The sequence below is a fragment of the Bos javanicus genome, chromosome 1 (genome assembly GCF_032452875.1).
Source record: "Bos javanicus breed banteng chromosome 1, ARS-OSU_banteng_1.0, whole genome shotgun sequence".
NCBI classification, from domain to species: Eukaryota; Metazoa; Chordata; class Mammalia; order Artiodactyla; family Bovidae; genus Bos; species Bos javanicus.
In genome coordinates this window covers 136,702,615-136,729,198 of record NC_083868.1, presented here as the reverse complement: position 1 = coordinate 136,729,198, position 26,584 = coordinate 136,702,615, and the positions used below count along the sequence as shown (strand labels likewise).

The following is a 26,584-nucleotide window of genomic DNA, read 5'->3' as shown; positions in this document are numbered from 1 at the left end:
AGGAGGAGAACTGAAGTACTTTTATTCTTAAATCCAAGATAGTTAAAATGAAAGATTCAGCTCAAAATCCTCTTTCCTACCCCTCATCTCTTTCTGCCCTTTTCCAAAAATTAAATATGCCTTCCTAGTAGTGTGAGACCCTAAGGTGTCTGGATGATTGTCTCCATTCTCCACTTCACTCCTAAAACACAAACTCATAAATAGTTTCCAAAACAAACTTTTTATATCTTAAAAATTACTAAGCCAAACTCAAAAGATTTTGGTATTCTTTCCTTCTCCCTCCCTTTGGAGTTAGTACTAAATCTGGTTGTTTTTTTGTTTGTTTGTTTGTTTGTTTGTTTTGGTATTTTGGCTGCATTGTGGCATGCAAGATGGTTCCCTGACCAGGGGTGGAACCTGGGCCTCCACAGTGAAACAGCCAAATCCTAACCACCAGGCTGCAAGGGAGCTCCCTAGTACTAAATAAGTTTTAATTAAAGAACCCTTTGTGGGACTTCCCTAATAGTGCAGTGGATAAGAATCTGCCAGCCAGTACAGGGGACATGTGTTCAATTCCTGGTTTGGGAAGATTACATATGCCCATGGACCAAAACTACTGAGCCTGTGTGCTACAACTATTGATGCCCATGTGCCCTAGAGCCCATGCTCTGCAACAAGAGAAGCCACCACTATGAGAAGCCTGAGCACCACAAGAAACAGTAGACCTTGCTCCTTTGTGAAGTGGGCTGCTGCTGCTACTGCTGCTAAGTCGCTTCAGTTGTGTCCAACTCTGTGCAACCCCATAGACTGCAGCCCACCAGGCTCCCCCATCCCTGGGATTCTCCAGGCAAGAACACTGGAGTGGGTTGCCATTTCTTTCTCCAATGTATGAAGGTGAAAAGTGAAAGTGAAGTCGCTCAGTCGTGTCCGGCTCTTAGCAAACCCATGGACACCAGGCTCCTCCATCCATGGGATTTTCCAGGCAAGAGTACTGGAGTGGGGTGCCATTGCCTTCTCCGTGTGAAGTGGGCTAAATATTTGTATTTTTCTGATATCCAAAATGTCAAATCTATTGTATTTTGCGGACATACAAAGAAGTCCAAAAACACTCATTTTTCATAAAAGAGTCTTTGAGTCTATGCCCAAATAAATTGAAGAATAAAATTAGCAGCCATCTACATTCTTTTCTTTATTTTCCCTCAGTCCCAAGTTTGTTCTTATGTGAGATCTTTTGTACAATATCTACACAAACTCATTTGTTATAAACATATAAAATACTAAGGAAACTACAGAATATCTTTTTAGTTACTAAAGAAACAATGTGAAAGGAAATAGTGGAGAAATTGTCATGGTCTTTGTTAAATGTGGCCATGTTCATAACATATCATACATGAAAAATTCTGTTGATTTTTTCTAGCTTGGCTTGATAGAAATGTAAAACAGCTTTGCATCTAAGAGATGAAATGAATACGTATTTTCATTATTAACAGTAGGGTACTCACTCTAGGTTGTTCTGAAGATAGTAGAGCACACCCAGTTCATTGAGGGTCCGAGCATTGTCAGGTGTATCCTTACCTAATGTGAGCTCTTCTAATTGTAGGGCCCGTCTACGTAAAAGGGAAAATCCATACTGGAGAAACATAGAAATTCACAACAATCATCAAGTAAGTGCAATCTCTGATTCTGAAGCTATATACTAGGGTTCTGAAAAAATCCTTTCTCCTTTTGTTTCCTTTAAAGTAGATTACAATTACTTTAAGTATACTGAATTACTCTAATGATTATTAAAAAATATACATACTTCCCAGTGACTTCACATTCTTAAATTCATTTAAAACTATTTTGTGAAAATGACTATGATAATTTAGCAAAATGAACAGAATCCCTAAATGCATCAGAAAGATTAGGAAACAAGGTGCATATATTTATTAACCCTATTACTAAACATTTAATACCAGGTACTTAAAACTGCACATAGCACTTGCATCTAATAGACAAGTAAGTCCTGGAAATCAAATGTATAGATAGCATAGGGAATAGTGGCAACAATACTGTATTATAATGATCAAACTTACTAAGAGACCAGATCTTAATTATTCCAACTACAAAAAAGAAATAATTTTGTGATGTGACGTTATGGTGTAATCAATCATATTACAATATATAAATGCATCAAATAAATATGTTGTACATCTTATATTTACACAATGTTAGATGTCAAATACATTTTAATAAAAAACTGAATATAGCATTTTAAGTTAAAATAAATATGCTATATTTATTTTATCAGCAGCTTAGAAAAATGACAAATTTTTTACATTTAAGGATAATAATTTCTTGGCATTTGAATGTAACATTAAATGTTTACTAAATTTCTTTTATTCTCCTTTCAAGCGCTTTAAAAAATTGAAACAGCTTTTAAGTCCATCTTCTAAAATCTAACCTTTATCATTTTTGTTAATTTTTATTGGAGTATAATTGCTTCACACTAAAATCTAATCTTTGAATTGTATAGTTCTACCTTTTAAAAATTAAAAAAAAATTTCCCTAGCTTTATTGAGATATAATTGACATATAACACTGTGTAAATTTAAAGTGTACAACATGATTATATGACATATGTATATAGTGTAAAATGATTACCAAAATATATAGTTCCACTTTTTAAACATATACTAATTTGTACTTCTCAGTAATACTAGTTTTTAAACATGTATTTTAAACCAGAAAATATTAATCAGTACTTCCCTAGAAATCAATTTAAAATCAAAAGTTTTTAAATATGTGAGGTTTATGTATCTACATTATGATATGGAGATGTTCTTTTCCTTTTTGTTCAAAACACAACACAAAAGAAATCTCTCATTACCAAGTTGCCTTTTCTCCTTGCAGCTTTCTGACGAATTTTAAATGATTTCTTCCTAAAATGTTCAGCTTGTTCATATCTTAAAAAAAAAAAAAAAAGTAAGTCAAAGGAAAGCAACATGTCCAAAGTGTCACACTTCAGTGAAATGAAAGCACCAATGTAAAGTCTCTTTTTGCTAATTAAATACAACATTATTTCTAGAAGTGAGAGTCATAGGGAATGAAAAATCTTAAACAAAAATTTTCACAAAACAAAATCTAATAAATCTAGTCCTCCAAATGGGCTTCCATGGGACTCAGTGGTAAAGAATCTGCCTGCCTATGCATGAGATGCAGGTTTGATCCCTGAGTTTAGGAGAAGGAAAATGGATCCCTGAAGAAGGAAATGGCAACCCACTCCAGTATTCTTGTCTGGGAAATCCCATGCATAGAGGAGCCTGGAGAGATACAGTCCATGGGGTCACAAAAGACTCAGACATGACTTAGCAACTAAAAGAACAAGTCTTCCAACTAGCTGACATTTAACTATTTTTCAGCTGATTAAACTCATTTTGAGTTTAAAAGGCAATCTCTAAAATGCAATCTAATTAAATGAAAATTCAAAACTTTAGTTTGCTATATCAACTAATTTTTGGTCACATAGAAATGTGAAATTCACACAAAATCTGTGTGAAACAATATTTTTAGAAGTTAAAAGAAAAATTCCAATATGTGTCACTTATGATTGAGCAAAAGAAATGATTTCAGACAGAGAAGAGATACCTATCAGAGGGCGTATTACACTAGGGATCAAACTTCTGTAAACTGCTAGATAGTAAACAGTTTTGCCTTTGTGGGTTATGTGATTGCTGTTGAAACTAAAAAGCTACTGTCAAAGCATGAAAGCAGCCACAGACAATATGTAAATGAAAAAAAACTATGGCTGTGTTCCACTACAACCTTAGGTGTGAAACAGGGGACCTTCTGGATTTGGCATGTGGGTGATGGTTTGCTGTACCCTGTATTAGTAGTACTCAATATTACAAAGCCAGTCAGAAAAGGAGCTCATTTTCACATCCAGCTCTATGACTCCAAAGTCCATGTTCTGTCCTCCACACATCTTGAAACAGAGATAAACCTTGCAGTTCTAATTTTCTGTTTACCCCATGAAGACCCAGACCAAGAATAATATTTGAATATGGTGGATTCAAAAGAATATAGGATAAGGAAAGTACAGGATAAAGAAAAGTACACAGCCACAAAACAATGCCTCCCACATAAGTACATTAAGAACTGTAATTCCCTGTCAAAAAACCAGAGAATTACTCATTGAAATCTTACTTGTCTTGTTTCTGGTACAAAGTTGCAAGTGCCTCAAGTTCGCGAGCAGTATGTGGATGGTCTGCACCGTAGGCGTTTTCTGAGATCTCCAGTGCTTGTTTATACAGCTGTTCTGCATTGCCAAACTTCTTCCACTGCACATACACACTTGCGAGTTGGTGGAGAGACTGAGCTACTTGTGGGTGATCTGGATCTAAAGCTGTTTCTCGAATTTCCAGAGACCTCTGCAAAGGCACAACAGCCTGGGGAATAAAAAGGTTAAAGACCAATTAATGTGAGTGAAATCCTGTAAGATTTGCCATCTCATTAGCACAACAAATGAAAGCTACATCAATTCCTAGGGAGGAGAAAAGAGTAAACATGAAGACCCACACAGTCTCTAACTCCCTGCTGAAGTTACCTGACTGAGAAGGCCTAGATCCTTGAGAAATCGCCCCAGGGTTTCATAAAGGTCAGCTAAGCAAACCATGCTCTCTTCGCCTTCACAGTTTTTCTCATACTGCTTCAATGAATCAAAGTATTCTGCTGCCATTGCGCTTTTGTCTTTGCCAACAAACTGCCAGTAACTCAGCAACTCAGCAAAATGTCCTCTGTTTCAACAAATAACAGTAATATAATGAAAAAGAAATGTTAAACCCCACTACTGAGTGAAGATGCCACAAATTCATATCAAGCTACTGACAGTGTATTAGGAGGCCAGTCCAGTGTAGTGCGGTAAAGGTGTAAACTGGGCCTGCCATCTGAGTCCACAGCACTCTCGCTGTGTTCTCTCTTACCTCATCATTCTCGACTGCAGAAGGAGCACACCGATATCACCTGCCTCAAGTGTTGCTTTAAGGAGATTATGGCATGTAGCAAGTACTCCATAGTGTTGGCTGTTACCATTAATACCATTATGATTATTCACCAACGGAACCCTATCAGAATCCTGTTTAGACTTTTTATGATATGCAGTCCACTGCTGAGTTCACCCCAAAATTATTTTAAATGATGGAAATACGAACAGAAGAAACAAAGCACAGGCAAGCTGTCAGAATACCTGCTTTGTATTTTCATCAAGGGATGGAATGATAAAAGTAAGCTTATTCATCTCTAGATGGTATTAAGTAGGATGGAGAGCTGTTAAACTAAAGGATGAATCTCATTTTAAATCATGAAAAACTGGATGGAGACCAGAAATAATTTATGAGCTGCAACAAAGAAATTTGAGAGAGATCATTAAGGAACAAAACAAATTATGCAGCTAAGTTATGAGAAGTGTCTAAATTTCTAGGTGAGACAGAGGTGGGGCTTAGAGGTCAGAAGGTTGGCTCATAAAAAAGGTGATTCTGCAAGAGGCAAATTCAGACACACCAGGAGATAACAATGAGACATAAAGGATTTCCCTGGTGGGCCAGTGGTTAAGACTTGGCGCTTCCACTGCACCGTGTGTGGGTTTGACCTCTGGTAAGAGAAATAAGATCCCACATGCCACACAGTACAGCCAAAAAGATAGAATAAAACCTTAAAAAAGATTATTATAAAAAAAAGGGTAATCCTTTCTTTAAATTCTGACACCAGTCCGATCCTATGAAGAGCCCAAAGTCTGGTTTGAAGGCTACACTTTAAAATACTTGGATGCCCTAAGAGGTAGACATCATGAACCTCCTCTCTGGGTGGTCTGGATTTAAACCTGCTTCGGTGAAAGATTAAGATACAAAGCTATCTCAAGAGCATTCCAGCTCTGATTTTATAAAAACAATACTCTATTTTTTTTGTTTGGGCTTCCTTGGTGGCACGGATGGTAAAGAATCTGCCTGTAATGTGGGAGACTTTGGTTCGATCCCTGGGTTGGGAAGATTCCCTGGAGGAAGGCATGGCAACCCACTTCAGTTTTCTTGCCTGGGAATCCCCATGGACAGAGGAGCCTGGTGGGCTACAGTCCATGAGGTTGCAAAGAGTTAGACATGACTGAGTGACTAAGCACAGCACAGTATCTTTTTTGTTTACCTCTTGGAAAAAGTAGACGTGGCAATTTGCAAACTGTTTAAAATTTCTCCCACATTGTTTTATATTACGGTTACCACTGAAAGTGGACTAATTTTTAAATGAAGAATGCCATTTTCCCATTACACTGAACAACTGTTTGAATCTGTTTTTCTGGGGAAAGATGTCCTACAAATAAGTTTTTTACCTTTTATAGAGGTTTTGAGATACAAAGAGGTTAAGAAGACAATCATGCAGCTTCTGTTTACTTCCCTGCTGCTGGAAAAGCCAAGGCAGTTCATCTGCACTCCTCCAAGTCACTCGGTCCTGACTATTAGAAAAGAAGGGACAACATTCAGTGTTGCTGTCCCACAGTGAGATTGCTTCAACAGACTACTGGCAAATGTTAAAGGAGGAGATATATATTTGATATATATCCTATCCCTGACTCTATGAATAATACTGAGAAAATTAGGTAAAAATCAGAAACTTTATAAACCTAACTATGGAAATAAAGTAATATTCAGGACCACTGATCAAACTCTATAGGTATTTTCCTACACCTATAGAGTAGGCACTGAACTATTAAAAAAACCATCAATGGAGACAAATTGAATTATCAAAAAAAAAAAAATCAATGGACACAACTGTACACACCCAGGTATTTACAGACACACACATATTTTTAAACTACTTAAACTATTTAACTAGAATAAAATAAAAGTAATAAAATGATCCTGCATTGATTTCACTTAAATCTTCAGCATAATATTAAAAGACTGACTTGCATAATTATATGTTTGTTCTTTTGGCATTAACAGGAGAGGACTTAACCTTTAAAATAATAAGTAAATTTTTATACATTAAGTTATTCTAAGAAAGAAAAAAGTAAGGACACAGAGGTGCAGTGTGTTGCAGAAGCTAAGAACAACAAAATGCACGTTTGTAATACCTTAGCTGCATGGTAAAGTAGTTGGTTAGCTTTTGTCTATATGAAGCAATAATGGTGGGGCTTTCCATGTATTCTAGTCTCACTGTTTCCCAAGCCTATGGAGGAAAAGAAAAAATATTACAGTCTATTTTCTGTAAGTCACTGTACATCTAACAGTGAATTTTTAAAATGAAATTTATAATTATTTCAATTTATAGTTGTATAATAGCATTAGAATATTTAAAATTCAGTATATATTTATGTGACAACTGACATGAGAATTCTTGTTAGAACTCAAAATATAATACAATTCAAACTTTTAGTGAATATATTAAAAATCTGAAATGTGAACTGCAAAAGTACTAAAAGCAGCAAGCTATATTTAAGTGATATATTAATACTACAAAGGAGAAAGATAAGCCTGTGAAATTACAAATATTCCACACCTACATATAACACAGCATACTCAAATGAAAGAATTTATTTACATTAGTTTACGTATGTAAATTAACCATGGCATTGAAGGGCTTCCCAGGTGGCATTAGTGGTAAAGAACCTGCCTGCTAATGCAAGAGACTTAAGAGATGTGGATTCAAGGGAAGATACCCTGGAGAAGGGGATGGCAACTCATTCCTATATTCTTGCCTGGAAAATTCCATGGACAGAGGGGTCTGGTGGGCTACAGTCCAGGGGGTTGTAAAGAATTGGACAGGACCGAACACACACACACACACGTACTCAATCCTAGAGAATGTTCCATGTGCACTTGAACAGAATGTGTATTCTGCTATTTTTGATGTAATGTCTTGAAAGTATCAACTAAGTCTAACTATTATATTGTATCATTTTGGCTGCCTGTTGCTTTACTGATTTTCTGTCTCAAAGATCTGTCCATTGATGTGAGTCAAGTATTAAAGTCTCCTACTATTATTGTATTCCCATCAATTTATCCCTTTATGTCTGTTAGTATTTATGTATTTAGTTGCTCCTATATTGACTGAATATATGTTGATGAGTGTACTATCATCTCCTTATATTGATCCTTTTATCATAATATAGTATCCTTCTTTATCTCTCTTAATAACCTTTGACTTAAAGTCTATTTTGTCTGATATGAATGTTGTAACCCCTGCTTTCTTGTCATTTCCATTTGTTTGAAATGGTTTTTTCCATCCTCTCACTTTCAATCTGTGTGTATCATTTGCCCTAAAATGAGTCTCTTGTAGGCAGCATATTCTAGACTCTTTTTTTTAATCCTTTCTGCGACTATGTGTCTTTTGATTTGAGCATCCAGTCCATTGGCATTTAAAGTAATTATTAATAGAAATGTATTTATTATTATTTTAAATCATGTTTTTCCATGGTTTTATATTTCTTCTTTGTTCCTTTCTTTTTCTTTTTCCTTTTGGGGTTTGATGATTTTCTTTTGCATTATGCTTATCTTCTCTTCTTTTTGGTTTTTGTAAATCTATTATATGTTTGTGATTTGTGGTTACCCTATGTTTCATGTATGCTAACCCCTTTCCTATATCTGCTTGCCTTAGACTGGTAGTTGTACGGCTCAAACACATTCATTCTAGGAAAAAAAAAATCTATATTTTCTTATGCTCGTCCCGCACATTTTATGATCTTGATGTCCTCTTTTATATCTTAATGTTTGTCCTTTTGCTGTTTGTTGTGGTTATCACCACTTTGACAGAAATTTTTAAATATCTGTGTACCAGTGGTTCAGTGGTAAATTTGCCTGCCAATGCATGAGACACAGGTTCATTCCCTGAGTTGGGGAGATCCCCTGGAGAAGGTAATGGCAACCCACTCCAGTATTCTTGCCTGGGAAATCCATGGACAGAGGAGCCTGGCGGGCTATAGTCAATGAGATCGCAGAAGAGTCGGACATGACTTGGTGACTAAATAACAAACCAGCTTATTTAAATGATTTACTTTCCAATTGTGGCTTTCTTTTCCCTATTGATTCTTACTTCTCTCCTATTTAGATAAGACCTTTCAATATTTCCTTTAGGATGGGTTTAGTATTGCTGTTTTTTTTTTTTTTTTTTAGTTTTTGCTCATCTGAAAAGTTCTAAATGATAATCTTGGAGGGTAGAGTATCCTAGGCTACAGATTTTTCTGTTTTAGGACTTTGAATATATTTTGTCATTCTCTTCTGGCCTGTGATGTTTCCGTAGAGAAATCAGCTGATAGCCTTATGGGGATTCCCTTATAATTAACTCTTTGTTTTTCTCTTGCTTCCTTTAGTATCTTCTCTTTATATTTTGTTGTTATTCAGTTGATAAGTCATGTCTGACTCTGCAACCACATGAACTGCAGCATGCCAGGCTTCCCCATCCTTCACTATTTGCCAGAGTTGGTTCAAACCCATGTCCATTGAGTCAGTGATGCCATCCAACCATCTCATTCTCTGTCACCCCCTTATTCTCTTGCACTCTTTATGTTTAACTTTTGCCATTTTTTTTTATTATAGTATGTCTTAATATAGGTCTGTTTGGGTTTATCTTGTTTGGGACCCTCTGTGCCTCCTGTACACAGGAAGATATGTTTCTTTCTTTAGGTTTGGGAAATTTTCAGGCATAATTTCTTCAAATATATTTTCAATTCCCCTTCTCTCTTTCTTCTCCTTCTGGGATCCCTATTATGTATAGACTGACATGCTTTCATAGTATCCCATAGGTCTCTTATATTGCTTTTTTTTTTTTATTCATTTGGTTTTCTGTCTGCTGTTCTGATAGGGTGATTTCCATTATTCTATCTTCCAGATCACTTATTCATTCTTCTGCATTATTTATTCTGCTATTCATTGCCTTTAGCTCAGCTTTCATTTCAGCAAGTGAATTTTCTAATTTTTCTTGGCTCCTCCTTCTAGTTTCTAGTCTCTTTTTACAGTAACCTACATTACTATGAATAGTCCTTTTTAATTCCTTCAGTATTTTCATTATCTTGTTGTTTCAGTGTCTATTAGATTGAAGAAGTCTGTCTCATTGTTTGTTCTTTCAGGGGAATCTCTTGATCTTATTTGGGAGTGGTTCCTCTGCTTCATTTTACTTATATTTCTCTAACTCTATGGATTTAGGAGAAACAGTTATCTACTGTGGTCTTGGAGGACCATTTTTATGTGGGAGCATCCCTGTGTAGCCTGTGTGGACTTAATATTTTTTGGTATGAGGGCCATAAGAGAATACTAGGAACAATTACAGGTCAACAAATTCAACAACTTAGAAGAAATGGACAACTTTCTAGAAACATACAATCCAGCAAAACTGAATCAAGAAGAAATAAATAACTTGAACAGGCCAACAACTAGAAGTAAAACAGAATCTGTAATTTATAAACTCCTTACAAACAAAAGTCCAAGGCCAGATAGCTTCACAAGTGAATTCTACCAAACATACAAGGAAGAACTTATACCAGTCTTTCCTAAACTCTTCTAAAAGACTGAAGAGAAAGGTACATTCCCAAAGAAACTCTATGAAGCCACCATCACCTTGATACCACACCAGACACTTCTGAAAAAGAAAATTATAGGCCATCTTTGATGAATGTAGTTGCAAAAATTCTTAACAACATATTAATAAACTGAATTCAACGATACATAAAGATCATACACCACCACAACCAAGATGGATTCATCCCAGAGTCATAAGGATGATTTAATATATGCAAATTAATTAATGTAATATACCACATCAACAAAAAAAAAGACAACACATGATCATCTCAATAAAGGCAGAAAAAGTATTTGAGAAAATTCAACATCCATCTATGATAAAAACTCTTACCAAAGTAGATCCAAAGGGAACATATCTCAGCATAATAAAAGCTATTTATTACAGGCCCACAGCCCGTATAATACTCAATGGTGAAAAGATGAAAGCCTTCTCACTAAAATCTGGAAGAAGACAAAGATGCCCACTCTCCTCACTTCTCTTAAACATAGTATTTGAAGTCCTAGCCACAGCAATCAGACAAAAAAAAAAAAAAAAAAGTAAAAGGTATTCAAATTGGTAGGGAAGAGTTAAAATTGTCATTATATGCAGATGACATGATACTGCATATAGAAAACTTTAAAAACTCCACACAAAAACTACTAGAACAGATAAATGAATTCAGGAAGATAGTAGGATATAAGATTAACATAAAGAAATCAGTTGTATTTCTTTACACTAAAAATGAAATATTAGAGAATGTAAAAAAATATTCCTTTTAAAGTCATAGCAAAAAATAAAATACTTAGGAGTAAATCTTACCAAAGAGGTGAAAGACTTATATGCTGATAGCAAAAAACATTAATAAAGGAAACAATATGATTCAAAAAAATAGAAGATATCCCATGCTCTTGGATTGGAAGAATTAATATTGTTAAAATGGACATACTACACAAAGCAAACTATAGATTTAATGTGATCCCTACCAAATTACCCATGACATTTTTCACAAAACTAGAACGAATGATCCTAAAATTTATATGGAAACATAAAAAGACACAGAATTGACAAACAATCCGTAGGAAAAAGAACAAAGCAGGAGGTATAACCCCCCAAGACTTCAGACAATACTACAAAGCTATAGCAATCAAAACAGCATGGTATTGGCACAAAAACAGACCTATGGAACAATGGAATAAAATAGCCAAGAAAAACCCACACACCTACTGTCAATTAATTTTTGACAAAGGGAACAAAAAAATACAATGGAGAAAAGACAGTCTTTTCAGCAAGTGGTGTTAGCAAAGCTGTACAGCTGCATGTAAATCAGTGAAGTTAAAACTCATCCTCCCACCATACACAAAAACAAACTCAAAATGACTTAAAGACTTAAATATAAGACATGACACTATAAAACTCATAGAAGAGAACATAGGCAAAACATTCTCTGACATAAATTGTACCAATGTTTTCTTAGGTCAGTCTCCCAAGGCAATAGAAATAAAAGCAAAACTAAACCAACAGGGCTTAATCAAATCATAAACAAACAGACAAACAAAGGGAGAATATATTTGCAAATGATGTGACCAACAGAGGTTTAGTTTCCAAAATATACCAACAGATCATACAACTCAATAACAAAAAACCAAACAACCCAATCAAGAAATGAGCAGAAGACCTAAGTAGATATATCTCCAAAGAAGACATACAGATGGTGAATAGGCATATAACAAGATACTCATTATTGCTAATTTTTAGAGAAATGTAAATTGAAACTACAGTGAGGTACCATCTCATACCAGTCAGAATGGCCATCATTAAAGTCTACAAATAACAAATGTTGGAGAGGGTGTAGAGAAAAGGGAACCCTCCCATAGTGCTGGTAGGGATGTAAGCTGGTATAGCCACTATGGAAAACAGCATGGAGGTTTCTTTAAAAATTAAAAATAAAGTAATCATAAGAGCTGGCAATTCCACTCTTGGCATTTATCCAGAAAAAAACTGTAATTCAAAAAGATACATGCACTTCTGTGTTCATGGTAGTTCTCTTTACAATAGCCAAGACATGGAAAAAACCTAAATGTCCATCAATAGGAGAACAGATGAAAAATACAATGTACATATATGCAATGGAATATTTATTCAGCCATAAATAAAAGAATAAAATACAGCATGGATGGACCTAGTGATTTTCATACTAAGCGAAGTCAGAAAGAGACAAACTGTATGATTACCACTTACATGTGGAATCTAAAATATGGCACAAATGAACATATCTATGAAACAGAATCACAGACACAGAAAACAAATTTGTGTTTTCCAAGGGGAAGGGGTAGTTGGGGAGGGAAGGATTGGGAATTTGGGATTAACTGATGCAAATTATGCGGTACAAAAAAAGAGTTATATTAGTCATTATTTACTAGGTGCTAGAAATCATGTTTAGGACTTCACCAGGACCAATTAATTATTCACCATTTCAGTTAATTATCTTCACAACCCCAAGGTAAGCTGAAAACATCTGCCCAAGGCTCAGAGAGCTTGCCCAGGGTTACATTAAGCTGTAAAGAGCTGGGCTGTGAACTGAGGCAGAGTGACAGAACCCAAGCTCTTAAAACATGTATACTACACCAACAATACAATGAAACATAAAATTGAAAAAACGTTTTTCTCTTTCAGAAAAAACCTTTTAAAGTAATAGCCATTTCATAAAGGTATTTACTTCATAAGAATATTAGCCAAATTTTGTATCTAACCTAAAATTACTGGAAAAATATCTGTAATGCCAAATGAGATTTCAATTTTGTCTTTTAATTAAAATATTTGAAATAATATGGTATTATATACCATAATACACATGCGATGATATGCAGACATTTCAATAAGTGAAAAAACCTTACTAAGATAACATTTACCTGTAGATGTTGAAACTTGAGCAAACCACAACCATAAGTCAACAAACACATTTTGTGTAAACTGTGAATAAGGGAGGTCAAGACAGTCCAGGACATCTCAGGATAGAGTTCCATCAATTCTGACTCATTCACACCATTGTGACTAATATTTACAAGGCAGAGAATCTAGGTAGATAAAATAAATTAACAGTGATTATACAGTACCTCTATTGTTAACTAATAGCCATTAAAATGTCCATAATTCTTTTAAGCTTATTAACTTATTCAAATTTATCATTCAAGTGATTTAATAAACCAAGAAACAGATTTCTTAAAACACACTTTCCAAAAGACACTAATCAAGAATAAGACAGTGTACATATAAAATGTAGCATGCCAAAGATAGCATACATATAGAAAAAGTAAACTAATTAAAGAGTTCCAATTCTGGGAAGATGGTGGAAGAAAACAACCCTCTTAGTACAAATGCCTCTCAATATCAGATAACAACAAGTAAAAAAACATTTCTAAAATCATAACTGAACCTTCAGAAAAGAAAGGGAAATCCCCCAAGTATCCCAAATAGGAAACTGAAAATTTAGATAGATAAATAGCAGAACAAGAAGACAAGGAAGGAAGCTTGTGGGCTTAGAGGTAGAATGAAAAGTCCAGGAGGGAGGAGGGTTCAGGATGGGGAACATGTGTATACCTGTGGCGGATTCATGTTGATATACGGCAAAACCAATACAATATTGTAAAATTTTTAAATTAAATTAAAAAAAAAAAAGAAAAGTCCAACCTACAGGAACCACCCCCCCCAAGCTGAGAAATAAACACAAAAATGGATCCAGGTTAAAACTATAAGGGCTCAGCAAGGTTGTTAGTGAATTTCCAAAAACTAAGTTGAATAACCAGCAACAAAAAAGTTTTACAAGTTATTTTAACTACTACAGAGTCATTAGAAACAAATTTTAACAAAAGATGTTCAAAACTTTTATGGGAAAGAAGATAAAATGTGATTTGAAAATCATTCAAGAAGATGACTAAATAAATGGAGAACTATCTAGCTTTTCATGAAGGAGAAGATATAAGATAATTTTCCCCAAATTAGCCTCTAAATTCAGTGCAATTCCAATTAAAATTGCATATTGAATTTCCATGGCACTTGCTGAGCCAACTCTAAAGATACACATGGGAAATGAGCCAAGATAACTATGAAAAATATTAAGAAGGGGTTTGCCCAATGAAATATCAAAGCTTACTTTCAAGTTCTAATAATTAAGACAATGGTATTGATAAAGAATAGTAAATTGGAACAGAAGAGCCTAGAAACAGACTCATGTTTATATATGAGCTTGCTACCTGAGAGGTGGCATTCCAAATCAGTAGAAAAGATATATAAAATAAAATGAACAATTAACTAGCTATATTTTAAAAGATTAAGAATTAGGCTCCTGGGAATTCCCTGAAGTATCCCAGGTTCAATTCCTGGTCAGGGAACTAAAATCCTGCAAGCTGTGCAGTGTGGCAAAAAAAAAAAAAAAAGTATATTCCTTCCTCACACAATAAATAAAAATATGTAATGTACATTAAGGACTTACACATGAAGAACAAAATTATAAAATATTTTGAAGGGAAAAATATGAAATCATTTTTATGACAGCAAAGGATTTTAAAAAATTAGATAAACAGGCATAAACCATAAAAGAAACTATGGATAAATTTCACTTTATTAAAACAAAACTTTGTATAATGATGCCATAAGGTTAAAACACAAGAACAGGGAAGACATTAATTTGTAAACTCTATAACAAAGAATTTGTATTCAATATGCAGAACCTTTAAAAACTAACAGATCAACAAGAAAAAGTCAACTCAGTTAAAAAATGGGTAAAGGACCTGACCCAGCAATTCACAGAAGATGAAACAAGAATAGCCAAGAAGCATGAAAAGATGAAAAATCTCCATGATAATCAGGAAAATGAAGATTCCCTGAGATATCACTTCTGGTCATAAGCACGCTATGGCAGTGGGTATAGTATATGCTTGAAACATATTTAACATTACAGGGATTTACCATTTACTTTAATTCACACACAAATGCAAACATGGCAAAATAATCTTCCCTTTATAAGTTTATTACATTTTACCTGTTTCATTAGTTCTTTATCTGTATCGTTTGCCAAGGACTCCTGGATAGATCGCAGAACAAGTCTATATAATGAAACAGTATCTTGACACTGGAAACACTGAAGAAGGATTTTATCTAAATTGCCTGCTCTCCCAGCACTGTTGGAATTGAGAATAGATTTAATTTCTTACAGTCTGACAACAACTGAATAATTGGGGGTAAATAAAAACAATGCTCTACTTTATCTTTTTTTATACTGTTCAACTGGTAACAACAGGAATTCGATAAAACATGGCCCAGGAAAATGTTAGTTTTATGGGACTGCTAGAATCATCAGAGTTATTTTAGTATACCATTTAATTCAATGCAATAAACATATGCTGGGAATTAACTATGTATCAAGTAATTACTGCACACTATGAAACATAAAAATAAGACATGGTACATCTAGATGCACGCCACCTACATACAGGAAGCAAGAAAATAATTACAAATAAGCATTATTAGTTAGCCATGCAAACTAAATTTAAACAAACAGAACCAGAAGTTAAGAAAACATCAGCTTAAAGAAAACAGTAGATAGGGTTTGTTTGAAAACATTACATAATATTTACCAGTAGTTTCTTTTTTTAATATGTAAAGAATGGTGAAAAAATAAAAAATGGTCCATAGTCCCTCTTAAAAGAGATTACTTGAAAAAATACGAAATGCATGACTTAACACTTTTGTACTCATGCAAGCCACTGTTGTTCTCAGATTCACTGCTATAACTCTGGGGACAGGGGGAGGGGTCAGTGAAAATATCACAGCCAATTCAAAGTTTTGAAAGATTTTTTTCATTTCAAATTTGGTGCTTCAGGTGAGAATGTGGAATTGAGAGACAACGGTACTAGTTTCAGTTTCCCCAGTATGAATTGTTCTAGGATTACAACCTACTCTGATGAATACCAAAACAAGTATTAGTCTTTTTTTTTTTTAACCTCTGGTTTCAAACAGACAAAGTAAGGTGAGGCTGTCCTGAAGAAGTAAAAGTAGTAAAACTCTCTACTGCTTATATAAAGGCACATTACAAATGAATGTCTAAAATAGACGTCTCTGCTGTAAGATGAAACGTTTATCAGGATGTGGGAACAGAGACAATTAAAAATTCCCACCAATATACCTATCTACTGATATTGAAAGACACCTGAAATAACACTTTTTATGCCTCATTTGCCTCCTCACTTTCCCAAAACTACAGGCCTCAAGGTGACAATTTAGAACAAAGATGGCCTTCTTTTGCAGCCCCAAGTTGAGAAAAGGTTAGTGTGATGAAAACCAGACAAATATATCCAACAAGTTCTGATATTCACGGGCTAGTAATTTTCAGTCGTCACATTATCATGGATGTCAAGCTACAGTATCACAGTCAAGTCATAGTATCACAGTTAGAACACCAGAATCTTAGTGGCCTGAGAGATTGCCATAATGGTCAGTTCTGTTTCACACAGTGAGGAAGCATTCTGCAGCAAACACAAAATTGCTGAAGATGACATAAAATAACTACCACTTACCGTGCAATCATTTTGCCGAAAAGAGTGACGTAAAGAGCATTGCAGGTTGTAGCAGAACGACAGTGTCGTTCTAGCTTCTTTTCCTGTACCAGTTAACCAAAAAAACAAAACAAAACAAAAATACAAAACCACCCTGGAATTAAGTGGCCTTTACAACTGAGCCATCAGCAAATGTCCCTGAAGAAATAACACAGTTCCTGCCACCTCATCAGTGGCATCACTGCTGTGTTGCGGTAAGCTACAAGTGCTGTCAACATTCAAATGCTTTTTCACTTTTAAAATACTGCTTAATATAATATAGTAAAGTAAGCCTTAAGACCAAAGTATTTTTTTATTGCTTGTTCTATATCTGTTATTAGTTTAAGGGTAAATGCATTTAACAAAGTAATAACTAAATTCCAATTTTCCTTGGAACCACATAGAGTTCCTATATTGAATTTTAAGTCTCATATAAGGTATTTTTTTTAAATAAAAAAGCTATAGAGAGTAAAAGAGAGCAGCATAATTAAAAATACTTACCTGCTCTTTACTCAATTTAATGTCTACAGAGTGGCATTCTGCAATTATAATAGATTTTGCATCTTTTGGATTTAAAGGGTCAAGATGAAGTGTAGGCCACAGCCTTTTATTTAAAGAAAAAGAAAAATGAAATTCTTTTCTAATGAAACAACAAAGCTTCCCATAATACAAATCAAAGTCCATTATAAGAATTAATTTTTTATACTACCTTCATAAAATTAATCATAGTAAGTAATATTATTTCCTTTATACATGTTATAATATGCATGTCATTACTTTTAGCAATTAATCACAACAAACACTGTTATAAGATAAAAGCTTATATATTGACTGTAAACTGGTAAAACATTTCTAGTTCTATGTTCTATATGATCAGTAAAATAACATCAGTATTGGTACCTATGAGGAATAGTGCCAGACATAGTCTTTGACCAAACATTACTTGTAATTCAGTCAAATTTAATCACCCTATAACATCCATTCTCAATGAAGTGCTGAAATTCTTTGTTGGAGAAGGGAAATCTTACGCTTTTTATAAACCACAAATCTGCGCTTTATACATAAAAAGTGTAAGATTTCCCCTCCCCAGCAAGCTAGTGAAGGTGATGGAATTCCAACTTAGCTATTTCAAATCCTAAAGGATGGTGCTGTTAAGGTGTTGCACTCAATATGCCAGCAAATTTGGAAAACTCAGCAGTGGCCACAGACTGAAAAATGTCAGTTTTCACTCCAATCCCAAAGAAAGGCAATGCCAAAGAATGTTCAAACTACTGTACAATTACGCTCATTTCACATGCCAGCAAGATTATGCTCAAAATCCTTCAAGCTAGGCTTCAACAGTATAGGACCAAGAACTTCCAGATGTACAAGCTGGATTTAGAAAGGGCAGAGGAATCAGAGATCAAATATCCAACATCCATCGGCTCATAGAAAAAGCAAGAGAGTTCCAGAATAACATCTATTTCTGTTTCATTGACTAGGCTAAAGCCATTGACTGTGTGGATCACAACAAACTGTGGAAAATGTTTAAAGAGATGGAAATACCAGACCACCTTATCTGCCTTCTGAGAAACCTGTATGCAGGTCAAGAAGCAACAGTTAGAACTGGACATGGGACAACAGATTGGTTAAAAATTAGGAAAGGAGTCCATCAAGTCTATATATTGTCATGCAGCTTATTTAACTTACATGCAGAGTACATCATGCAAAATGCCAGGCTGCATGACTCACAAGCTGGAATCCAGATTGCTGGGAGAAATATCAATAACCTCAGATATACAGATGACACCACCCTAATGCAGAAAGCAAAGAGGAACTAAAGAACATCTTGAGGAAGGTGAAAGAGTGATAAAGCTGGCTTAAAACTCAACTTTCAAAAAACCAAGATCATAGCATCTGGGCCCATCACTTCATGGCAAACACCTGGGGAAAAAGTGGAAACAGTGACAGGTTTTATTTTCTTGGGCTCCAAAATCACTGTGGACAGTGACTGCAGCCACAAAATTACACTTGCTCCTTGGAAGAAAAACTATGACAAACCTAGACTACATATTAAAAAGCAGAAACATCACTTTGCCAGCAAAGGTCCATATAGTCAAAGCTATGCTTTTTCCAATAGCCATGTATGGGTATGAGTCATGTTTCTCACAGCTGGTGAGACATATTTCTATCTCTGCATTTTAAACCAAAATTGTCAGCAAAAGGACCCAATTGCACTGAGTATACTTTTAATCTTTGCAAGAAAGCTGAGTGTTGAAGAATTGATGCTTTCAAATTGTGGTGCCAGAGAAGACTCTTGAGAGTCCTTGGACAGCAAGGAGATCAAAGCAGTCAATCCCAAAGGAAATCAACCCTGAATATTCATTGGAAGGACTGAAGCTGAAGCTCCAATACTTTGGCTACCTGATGGAAAGTGCCAACTCACTGGAAAAGACCCTGATGCTAGAAAAGATTGAAGGCAAGAGGAGAAGGGAGACACAGAGGATGAGATGGTTCAGTGGTATCACTGACTCAATCAATGGGTGTGAGTTTGAGCAAACTCGAGGAGATAGTGAAGAACGGGGAAGCCTGGTATGTTGCAGTCCATGGGGTTGCAAAGAGTCAGACATGACTTAGCAGCTGAACAACAAATACACATATATCTGTTTATCTTCATGAATTTATGTACGGTATATGTGTGATATTAAAATTTCTTGGTAGGGAGGTGATTAGGAAAAGCATTACTAAAAATGCTCCCGGGGTAGACAGACAAAAATAGATTGAGAAACACCACTTCACAGAACTCAACCACTGCATCCCTTTTTAAGTTTTGGACTTGCATTTCAGGATCGCAGATGGCTAGTCTTATTTTTCTGGGCCCAGCTCTTCCCTTGTTTTCCTCACCCATAAATTTAACTGCCTACCAGACAGAAATCACCAATTGGAGCTATAATTGACAACTCAAACAAACCATGTCTGAAAACAAAACTCATGACCTTTCCTCCACAAACCTGCCTGTCCTCTGTGTTTCCCATCTTAGTTCATGGAACCACAATTTACTTTATTTCTCAAGCCAGAAACCTAGGGGCCATCCTAGTCTTCTCCCTCACATCTCAGATCTAATTTCCCACAAAATGCTATAGATTGCATCCTTTTCCTGAATTTGTCCATTTCTCCATATCCTCACTCCCACTTACATGAAAAATATGAGAAATAATCACATATCAAAAACCTTTCTTTCTACTTAAAATATCTCATGTAACCAGAAATAACTAATGTTAGCAGCTTACCTCCACGCTGGAGGGCATGTTTCTACATTCACAGAAACAATTACTCTTACATTCACAGGCAGGGGATCTATCAGCCATTTCATGTGTTTTTCAACTTGCTTAAAAATATAAAAACAATTTATATAAAAACAATAATAATTCCATCTATTAATTTAGAATATTTCAAAAGCTTTCCAATTAAAATGAAATTCTCATTATAGTTCTCATTAAGGGTAAAATCTTACTTGGGGATTATTTATCACAGAATATTAGAAGTGGCAAAACACTACCATCACTGATCCGAATTATGGGCATGCAAGGAAATGTCAAAGCCCTAAAACTATATCAAAATGAACAATGTTTGCTAACTGTAAAAATATAGTTGGTCCTTCCCAACAAGATACTAGTGTCTACTGGCATATATATATATATGTATGTGTGTGTGTGTTTCTGTATTATCCACAGGCTTCCTCTCTATAAATTAAGCAGAAATAAAAGAAACAAAATCAACATTTTTTTCTCACAAACATGATTTAAACATCTGTCATTACTGATACTTTTGTCTTTTTCTGAGTGTATCAACAGGTTGCAAAGTGAAAACATACCTGAATTTGATCTATAGAATCAATAATGATGATGATGCTGCCTTGATGACGGGCAGAGAGTTTTTCCAGCCAACGTGGAAATTCTTCCAAAAGCTTAGCAGGATCCAATGTCAGAGCAGATACTGACCAAGAATGCTGCATCAACTACAAGGTGAGAACATATACAAATTAAAGTAGCTACACTTTATTACACAGCTGGTGAGAAATATTTCTGTCTCTGCATTTTAAACCAAAATTGTCACCAGAAGGACCCAATAGCATTGAATATACTTTTAACCTTATGCAAAACCAAAACAAATGGGTAATACCGAAAATTAGTTTATCATCAGATCCTCAGGCCAGACAACTTCTGAATCTAAATAAAAATTGTAGTAACTCCAAAAATGGTATATTCTACCTTTAGAGTCAGTCGTTTAATAATCAAGGAAGCCTCTGAGCTGGTTGACATGGGCCTCCCCACAAAATGAGAAAGAATTAGTGTGTTAGGGGAATTCTTCTGTTGTAATTGGATCCTGAAAGAAAAAGACCTTTTGTAAGACTGATAAACCTCCTTTACTGTCAACAAAAAAGAATTCACAATGCATTAAGCATCAATTGCTACCTGTTAGTAATTACAAGATCAGTTAATTTTGAATTAATATGGGAAATTTCCATTTTTACTCCACTTTTAGATTCTTTTAAATAAACCATTAAAAATTATAGCTTCATTTTATTTACAAATTGATGTGACTGTTAATTAAAACATTTGAGGTTAAAGTATTAGTAAAATGAACATTAACCTAGGAAGAAAGTTTCTATGGTAAGTACAAAAATAATATTTTGAAGTATAACTTTGACTAAAAGGGCAATAAAAAGGAAATAACATATGATAATTCCTCAATGTAAATAATAACTATGAATGAAAGAAAATGGTCTTACCTCTTGTTTTTAAATAACATGATGAACTAAAATAAGAGTTTATTAGCTTAAATGAACCTTAGTCCATAATTTAAAGAACCAGTTTTACATTCATAGTAAAGATTATCCTTTATTTTGATATTCTTTATGATTTATTTCACTCTAAATAGTGTGTCTTATTTCAAATATTTAAAATCCCAATGAATCTTTAAAGATGAGCCCAGTAACTGAAAATAAAGGTACATGCCTCTGTAATTCACCTAATTCCCTGTCACACTGACCACTCCCTTCAGTTCAGTTCAACTGCTCAGTCCAACTCTGTGACCCCATGGACTGCAGCACGCCAGGCTTCCCTGTCAATCACCAACTCTTAGAGCTTGCTCAAGCTCATGTCCATTGAGTTGTTGATGCCATCCATCTTATCCTTTGTCATCCGCTTCTCCTGCCTTCAAACTTTCCCAGCATTAGGGTCTTTTCCAATGAGTCAGTTCTTTGAATCAGGTGGCCAAAGTATTGGAGCTTCAGCTTTAGAATCAGTCCTCACAATGAATATTCGGGATTGATCTCCTTTAGGATTGACTGGTTTGATCTCCTTGCTGTCCAAGGGACTCTCAAGAGTCTTCTCCAACATCACAGTTCAAAAGCATCAATTTTTCAGTGCTCAGCTTTCTTTATGGTCCAAATATCACATCCATACATGACTACTGGAAAAACCATAGCTTTGACTAGACAGACCTTTGTCGACAAAGTAATGTCTCTGCTTTTTAATATGCTGTCTAGGTTGGTCATAGCTTTTCTTCCAAGGAACAAACATCTTTTAATTTTGTGGCTGCAGTCATCATCTGCAGTGATTTTAGAGGCCAAGAAAATAAAGTCTGTCACTGTTTCCATTGTTTCCCCATTTATTTTCCATGAAGTGATGGGACCAGATGCCAAGATATTAGTTTTCTGAATATTGAGTTTTAAGCCACATTTTTTACTCCCTCTTTCACTTTCATCAAGAGGCTCTTTAGTTCCTCTTAGCTTTCTGCCATAAGGGTGGTGTGATCTGCATATCGGAGGTTATTGATATTGATATTAACCACTCCCTTAGCTCTGACCTATATAATTTATGTGGGCTTCCCTGGTGGCTTAGTGGTAAAGAACCAGCCAGCCAGTGCAGGAGACTCAAGAGATGCCAGTTCGATCCGAGTTGGGAAGATCCCCTGGAGAGGGGAATGGCAACCCACTCCACTATTCTTGCCTGGGAAATCCCATGGACCGAGGAGCCTGACAGGCTACAATCCATGAGGTCACAAAAGAGTCAGACTTAACGACTAAACAACAACATAATTTATGTACACAATCACAAATGCTATTCCTTTCTCATTCTGTATCTTCCCTCTAACATTCAAGTTGTATATTTCTCAGGGCATGAGTCTGTTATTTTACTCTTTTTGCTTTTTTAATATTCAATACAGGCCCTGCAGGAAGGTAGACATGCAATAATTCACTTTGTTGAATGAGTTCAGTAGTTCAAATGATGACAACAATAACTGTTTAATTGCACTGTATCATACCACTTTGATAAAAGAAGGGACTTTCCAGAGCCTGGTCCTCCAGATACAAGAAGGGGTGGAATTGGTGCTGGTGCTGCCACAAGATCATTAAGGCGCTGGTAGTACTAGAAATAAAAATGAATGTAAATTGTAAATTGTGAAGAAGAACATGCCTCTTCAAATACTAAATAGAGTCAATTTCCAATTATCCTCTGAAATCAGTGGAGAAAAGCTGCAAGAAAAAATGAAATCTAGCTCTGTGAAGAATACCGTTGATAGCTTGATAGGGATTGCATTGAATCTATAAATTGCTTTGGGTAGTATACTCATTTTCACTATATTGATTCTTCCAATCCATGAACATGGTATATTTCTCCATCTATTAATGTCCTCTTTGATTTCTTTCACCAGTATTTTATAGTTTTCTATATACAGGTCTTTAGTTTCTTTAGGTAGATATATTCCTAAGTATTTTATTCTTTCCATTGCAATGGTGAATGGAATTCTTTCCTTAATTTCTCTTTCTGTTTTCTCATTATTACTGTATAGGAATGCAAGGGATTTCTGTGTGTTGATTTTATATCCTGCAACTTTACTATAATCATTGATTAGTTCTAGTAATTTTCTGGTGGAGTCTTTAGGGTTTTCTATGTAGAGAATCATGTCATCTGCAAATAGTGAGAGTTTTACTTCTTCTTTTCCAGTTTGGATTCCTTTTATTTCTTTTTCTGCTCTGATTGCTGTGGCCAAAACTTCCAAAACTATGTTGAATAGTAATGGTGAAAGTGGGGACCCTTGTCTTGTTCCTGACTTTAGAGGAAATGCTTTCAATTTTTCACCATTGAGGATAATGTTTGCTGTGGGTTTGTCATATATATAGCTTCACAGAGCTAGAACAAATAATTTCACAATTTGTATGGAAATACAAAAAACCTCGATTAGCCAAAGCTATCTTGAGAAAGAAGAATGGAACTGGAGGAATCAACCTGCCTGACTTCAGGCTCTACTACAAAGCCACAGTCATCAAGACAGTATGGTACTGGCACAAAGACAGAAATATAGATCAATGGAACAAAATAGAAAGCCCAGAGATAAATCCACACACATATGGACACCTTATCTTTGACAAAGGAGGAAAGAATATACAATGGATTAAAGACAATCTCTTTAACAAGTGGTGCTGGGAAAACTGGTCAACCACTTGTAAAAGAATGAAACTAGAACACTTTCTAACACCATACACAAAAATAAACTCAAAATGGATTAAAGATCTAAACATAAGACCAGAAATTATAAAACTCCTAGAGGAGAACATAGGCAAAACACTCTCCGACATACATCACAGCAGGATCCTCTATGACCCACCTCCCAGAATATTGGATATAAAAGCAAAAATAAACAAATGGGACCTAGTTAAACTTAAAAGCTTCTGCACAACAAAGGAAACTATTAGCAAGGTGAAAAGACAGCCTTCAGAATGGGAGAAAATAATAGCAAATGAAGCAACTGACAAACAACTAATCTCAAAAATATACAAGCAACTCCTACAGCTCAATTCCAGAAAAATAAATGACCCAATCAAAAAATGGGCCAAAGAACTAAATAGACATTTCTCCAAAGAAGACATACAGATGGCTAACAACACATGAAAAGATGCTCAACATCACTCATTATCAGAGAAATACAAATCAAAACCACTATGAGGTACCATTTCATGCCAGTCAGAATGGCTGCGATCCAAAAGTCTACAAGCAATAAATGCTGGAGAGGGTGTGGAGAAAAGGGAACCCTCTTACACTGTTGGTGGGAATGCAAACTAGTACAGCCACTATGGAGAACAGTGTGGAGATTCCTTAAAAAACTGGAAATAGAACTGCCTTATGATCCAGCAATCCCACTGCTGGGCATACACACTGAGGTAACCAGAAGGGAAAGAGACACGTGTACCCCAATGTTCATCGCAGCACTGTTTATAATAGCCAGGACATGGAAGCAACCTAGATGTCCATCAGCAGATGAATGGATAAGAAAGCAGTGGTACATATACACAATGGAGTATTACTCAGCCATTAAAAAGAATTCATTTGAATCAGTTCTAATGAGATGGATGAAACTGGAGCCTATTATACAGAGTGAAGTAAGCCAGAAAGCAAAACACCAATATAGTATACTAACACATATATATGGAATTTAGAAAGATGGTAACAATAACCCTGTATACGAGACAGCAAAAGAGACACTGATGTATAGAACAGTCTTATGGACTCTGTGGGAGAGGGAGAGGGTGGGAAGATTTGGGAGAATGGCATTGAAACATCTGTACTATCATGTATGAAACGAGTCGCCAGTCCAGGTTCAATGCATGGTACTGGATGCTCGGGGCTGGTGCACTGGGACGACCCAGAGGGATGGTATGGGGAGGGAGGAGGCAGGAGGGTTCAGGATGGGGAACACATGTATACCTGTGGCAGATTCATTTCGATATTTGGCAAAACCAATACAATATTGTAAAGTTTAAAAATAAAATAAAATTAAAAAGAAAAAATGAAATCTACTTTTAATCAGTAAGTACCCTCATAACTGCTTATTTTTATGATTGGTTAAATATGTCCAAAGGAGTAAACTAAGAATGGGCCCCAATTTCTTCTGCCACAGTATTAATGTAAATTAATGGATGAGGGGCAGCCTTTCAGATCACTGTGGGGCTTTGCACCATTCAGATGTTCTGCAGAATGTTGCAGGGAGGCTACTGTATTACCCTGAGCTCCTGAACCTTGAAAAGAACCACAGAAGACCTTGAGGGAATCATCAGCAGGCATCCTATATCTCCTGGTCAGAAGAACACCTGTTCTGAAGACCATCTCAGTTTCCAAGGATTCCTGAGAAACAATGAGAAGGTCTTATCTGAAGCCTTGGAGTCACCAAATTCACTACAGAGAATCACGTTAGGACAGGCCACCTAAGATCTTTTTGAAATTGAGTGAATTCTATGCAAAGCCCAAGAACTCTTATTTCCGAGGCCATCCCAGATAGGAAAACTTGGTTCAGAGCTGAAAAGGAACTTGCTCAGAAAACTGCAACATCTCAGTTGTTATAAAGGAATTTCCAAAGTCATCTTGAGGGTTAGGATGTTAAGTGTACCAGTGGTGTAAATGATAACTGATGAGGAATCAAAAGAATGTGTAATAAGCAGTTTGTGTGAG

At 35.5% G+C, this 26,584-nt stretch overlaps 1 protein-coding gene across 3 annotated transcripts in view; it reads right to left on the bottom strand.

Moving 5' to 3' along the window:
- Positions 1 to 26,584, bottom strand: part of NPHP3 (nephrocystin 3) — a 57,177-nt gene that overhangs the window by 5,058 nt on the left and 25,535 nt on the right. For all 3 annotated transcript variants that reach the window (XM_061421326.1, XM_061421311.1, XM_061421319.1), the window contains 14 exons: positions 23,403 to 23,506; positions 21,344 to 21,458; positions 20,947 to 21,090; positions 20,363 to 20,460; positions 17,595 to 17,697; positions 17,076 to 17,158; positions 15,542 to 15,680; positions 13,413 to 13,577; positions 7,082 to 7,176; positions 6,338 to 6,460; positions 4,565 to 4,754; positions 4,165 to 4,406; positions 2,849 to 2,924; positions 1,482 to 1,609 (listed from right to left, as the gene is read on the bottom strand). In XM_061421326.1, coding sequence (XP_061277310.1) covers positions 1,482 to 1,609; positions 2,849 to 2,924; positions 4,165 to 4,406; positions 4,565 to 4,754; positions 6,338 to 6,460; positions 7,082 to 7,176; positions 13,413 to 13,577; positions 15,542 to 15,680; positions 17,076 to 17,158; positions 17,595 to 17,697; positions 20,363 to 20,460; positions 20,947 to 21,090; positions 21,344 to 21,458; positions 23,403 to 23,506 — 1,805 coding nt within the window. The remainder of the gene's footprint in view (positions 1 to 1,481; positions 1,610 to 2,848; positions 2,925 to 4,164; positions 4,407 to 4,564; positions 4,755 to 6,337; positions 6,461 to 7,081; positions 7,177 to 13,412; positions 13,578 to 15,541; positions 15,681 to 17,075; positions 17,159 to 17,594; positions 17,698 to 20,362; positions 20,461 to 20,946; positions 21,091 to 21,343; positions 21,459 to 23,402; positions 23,507 to 26,584) is intronic.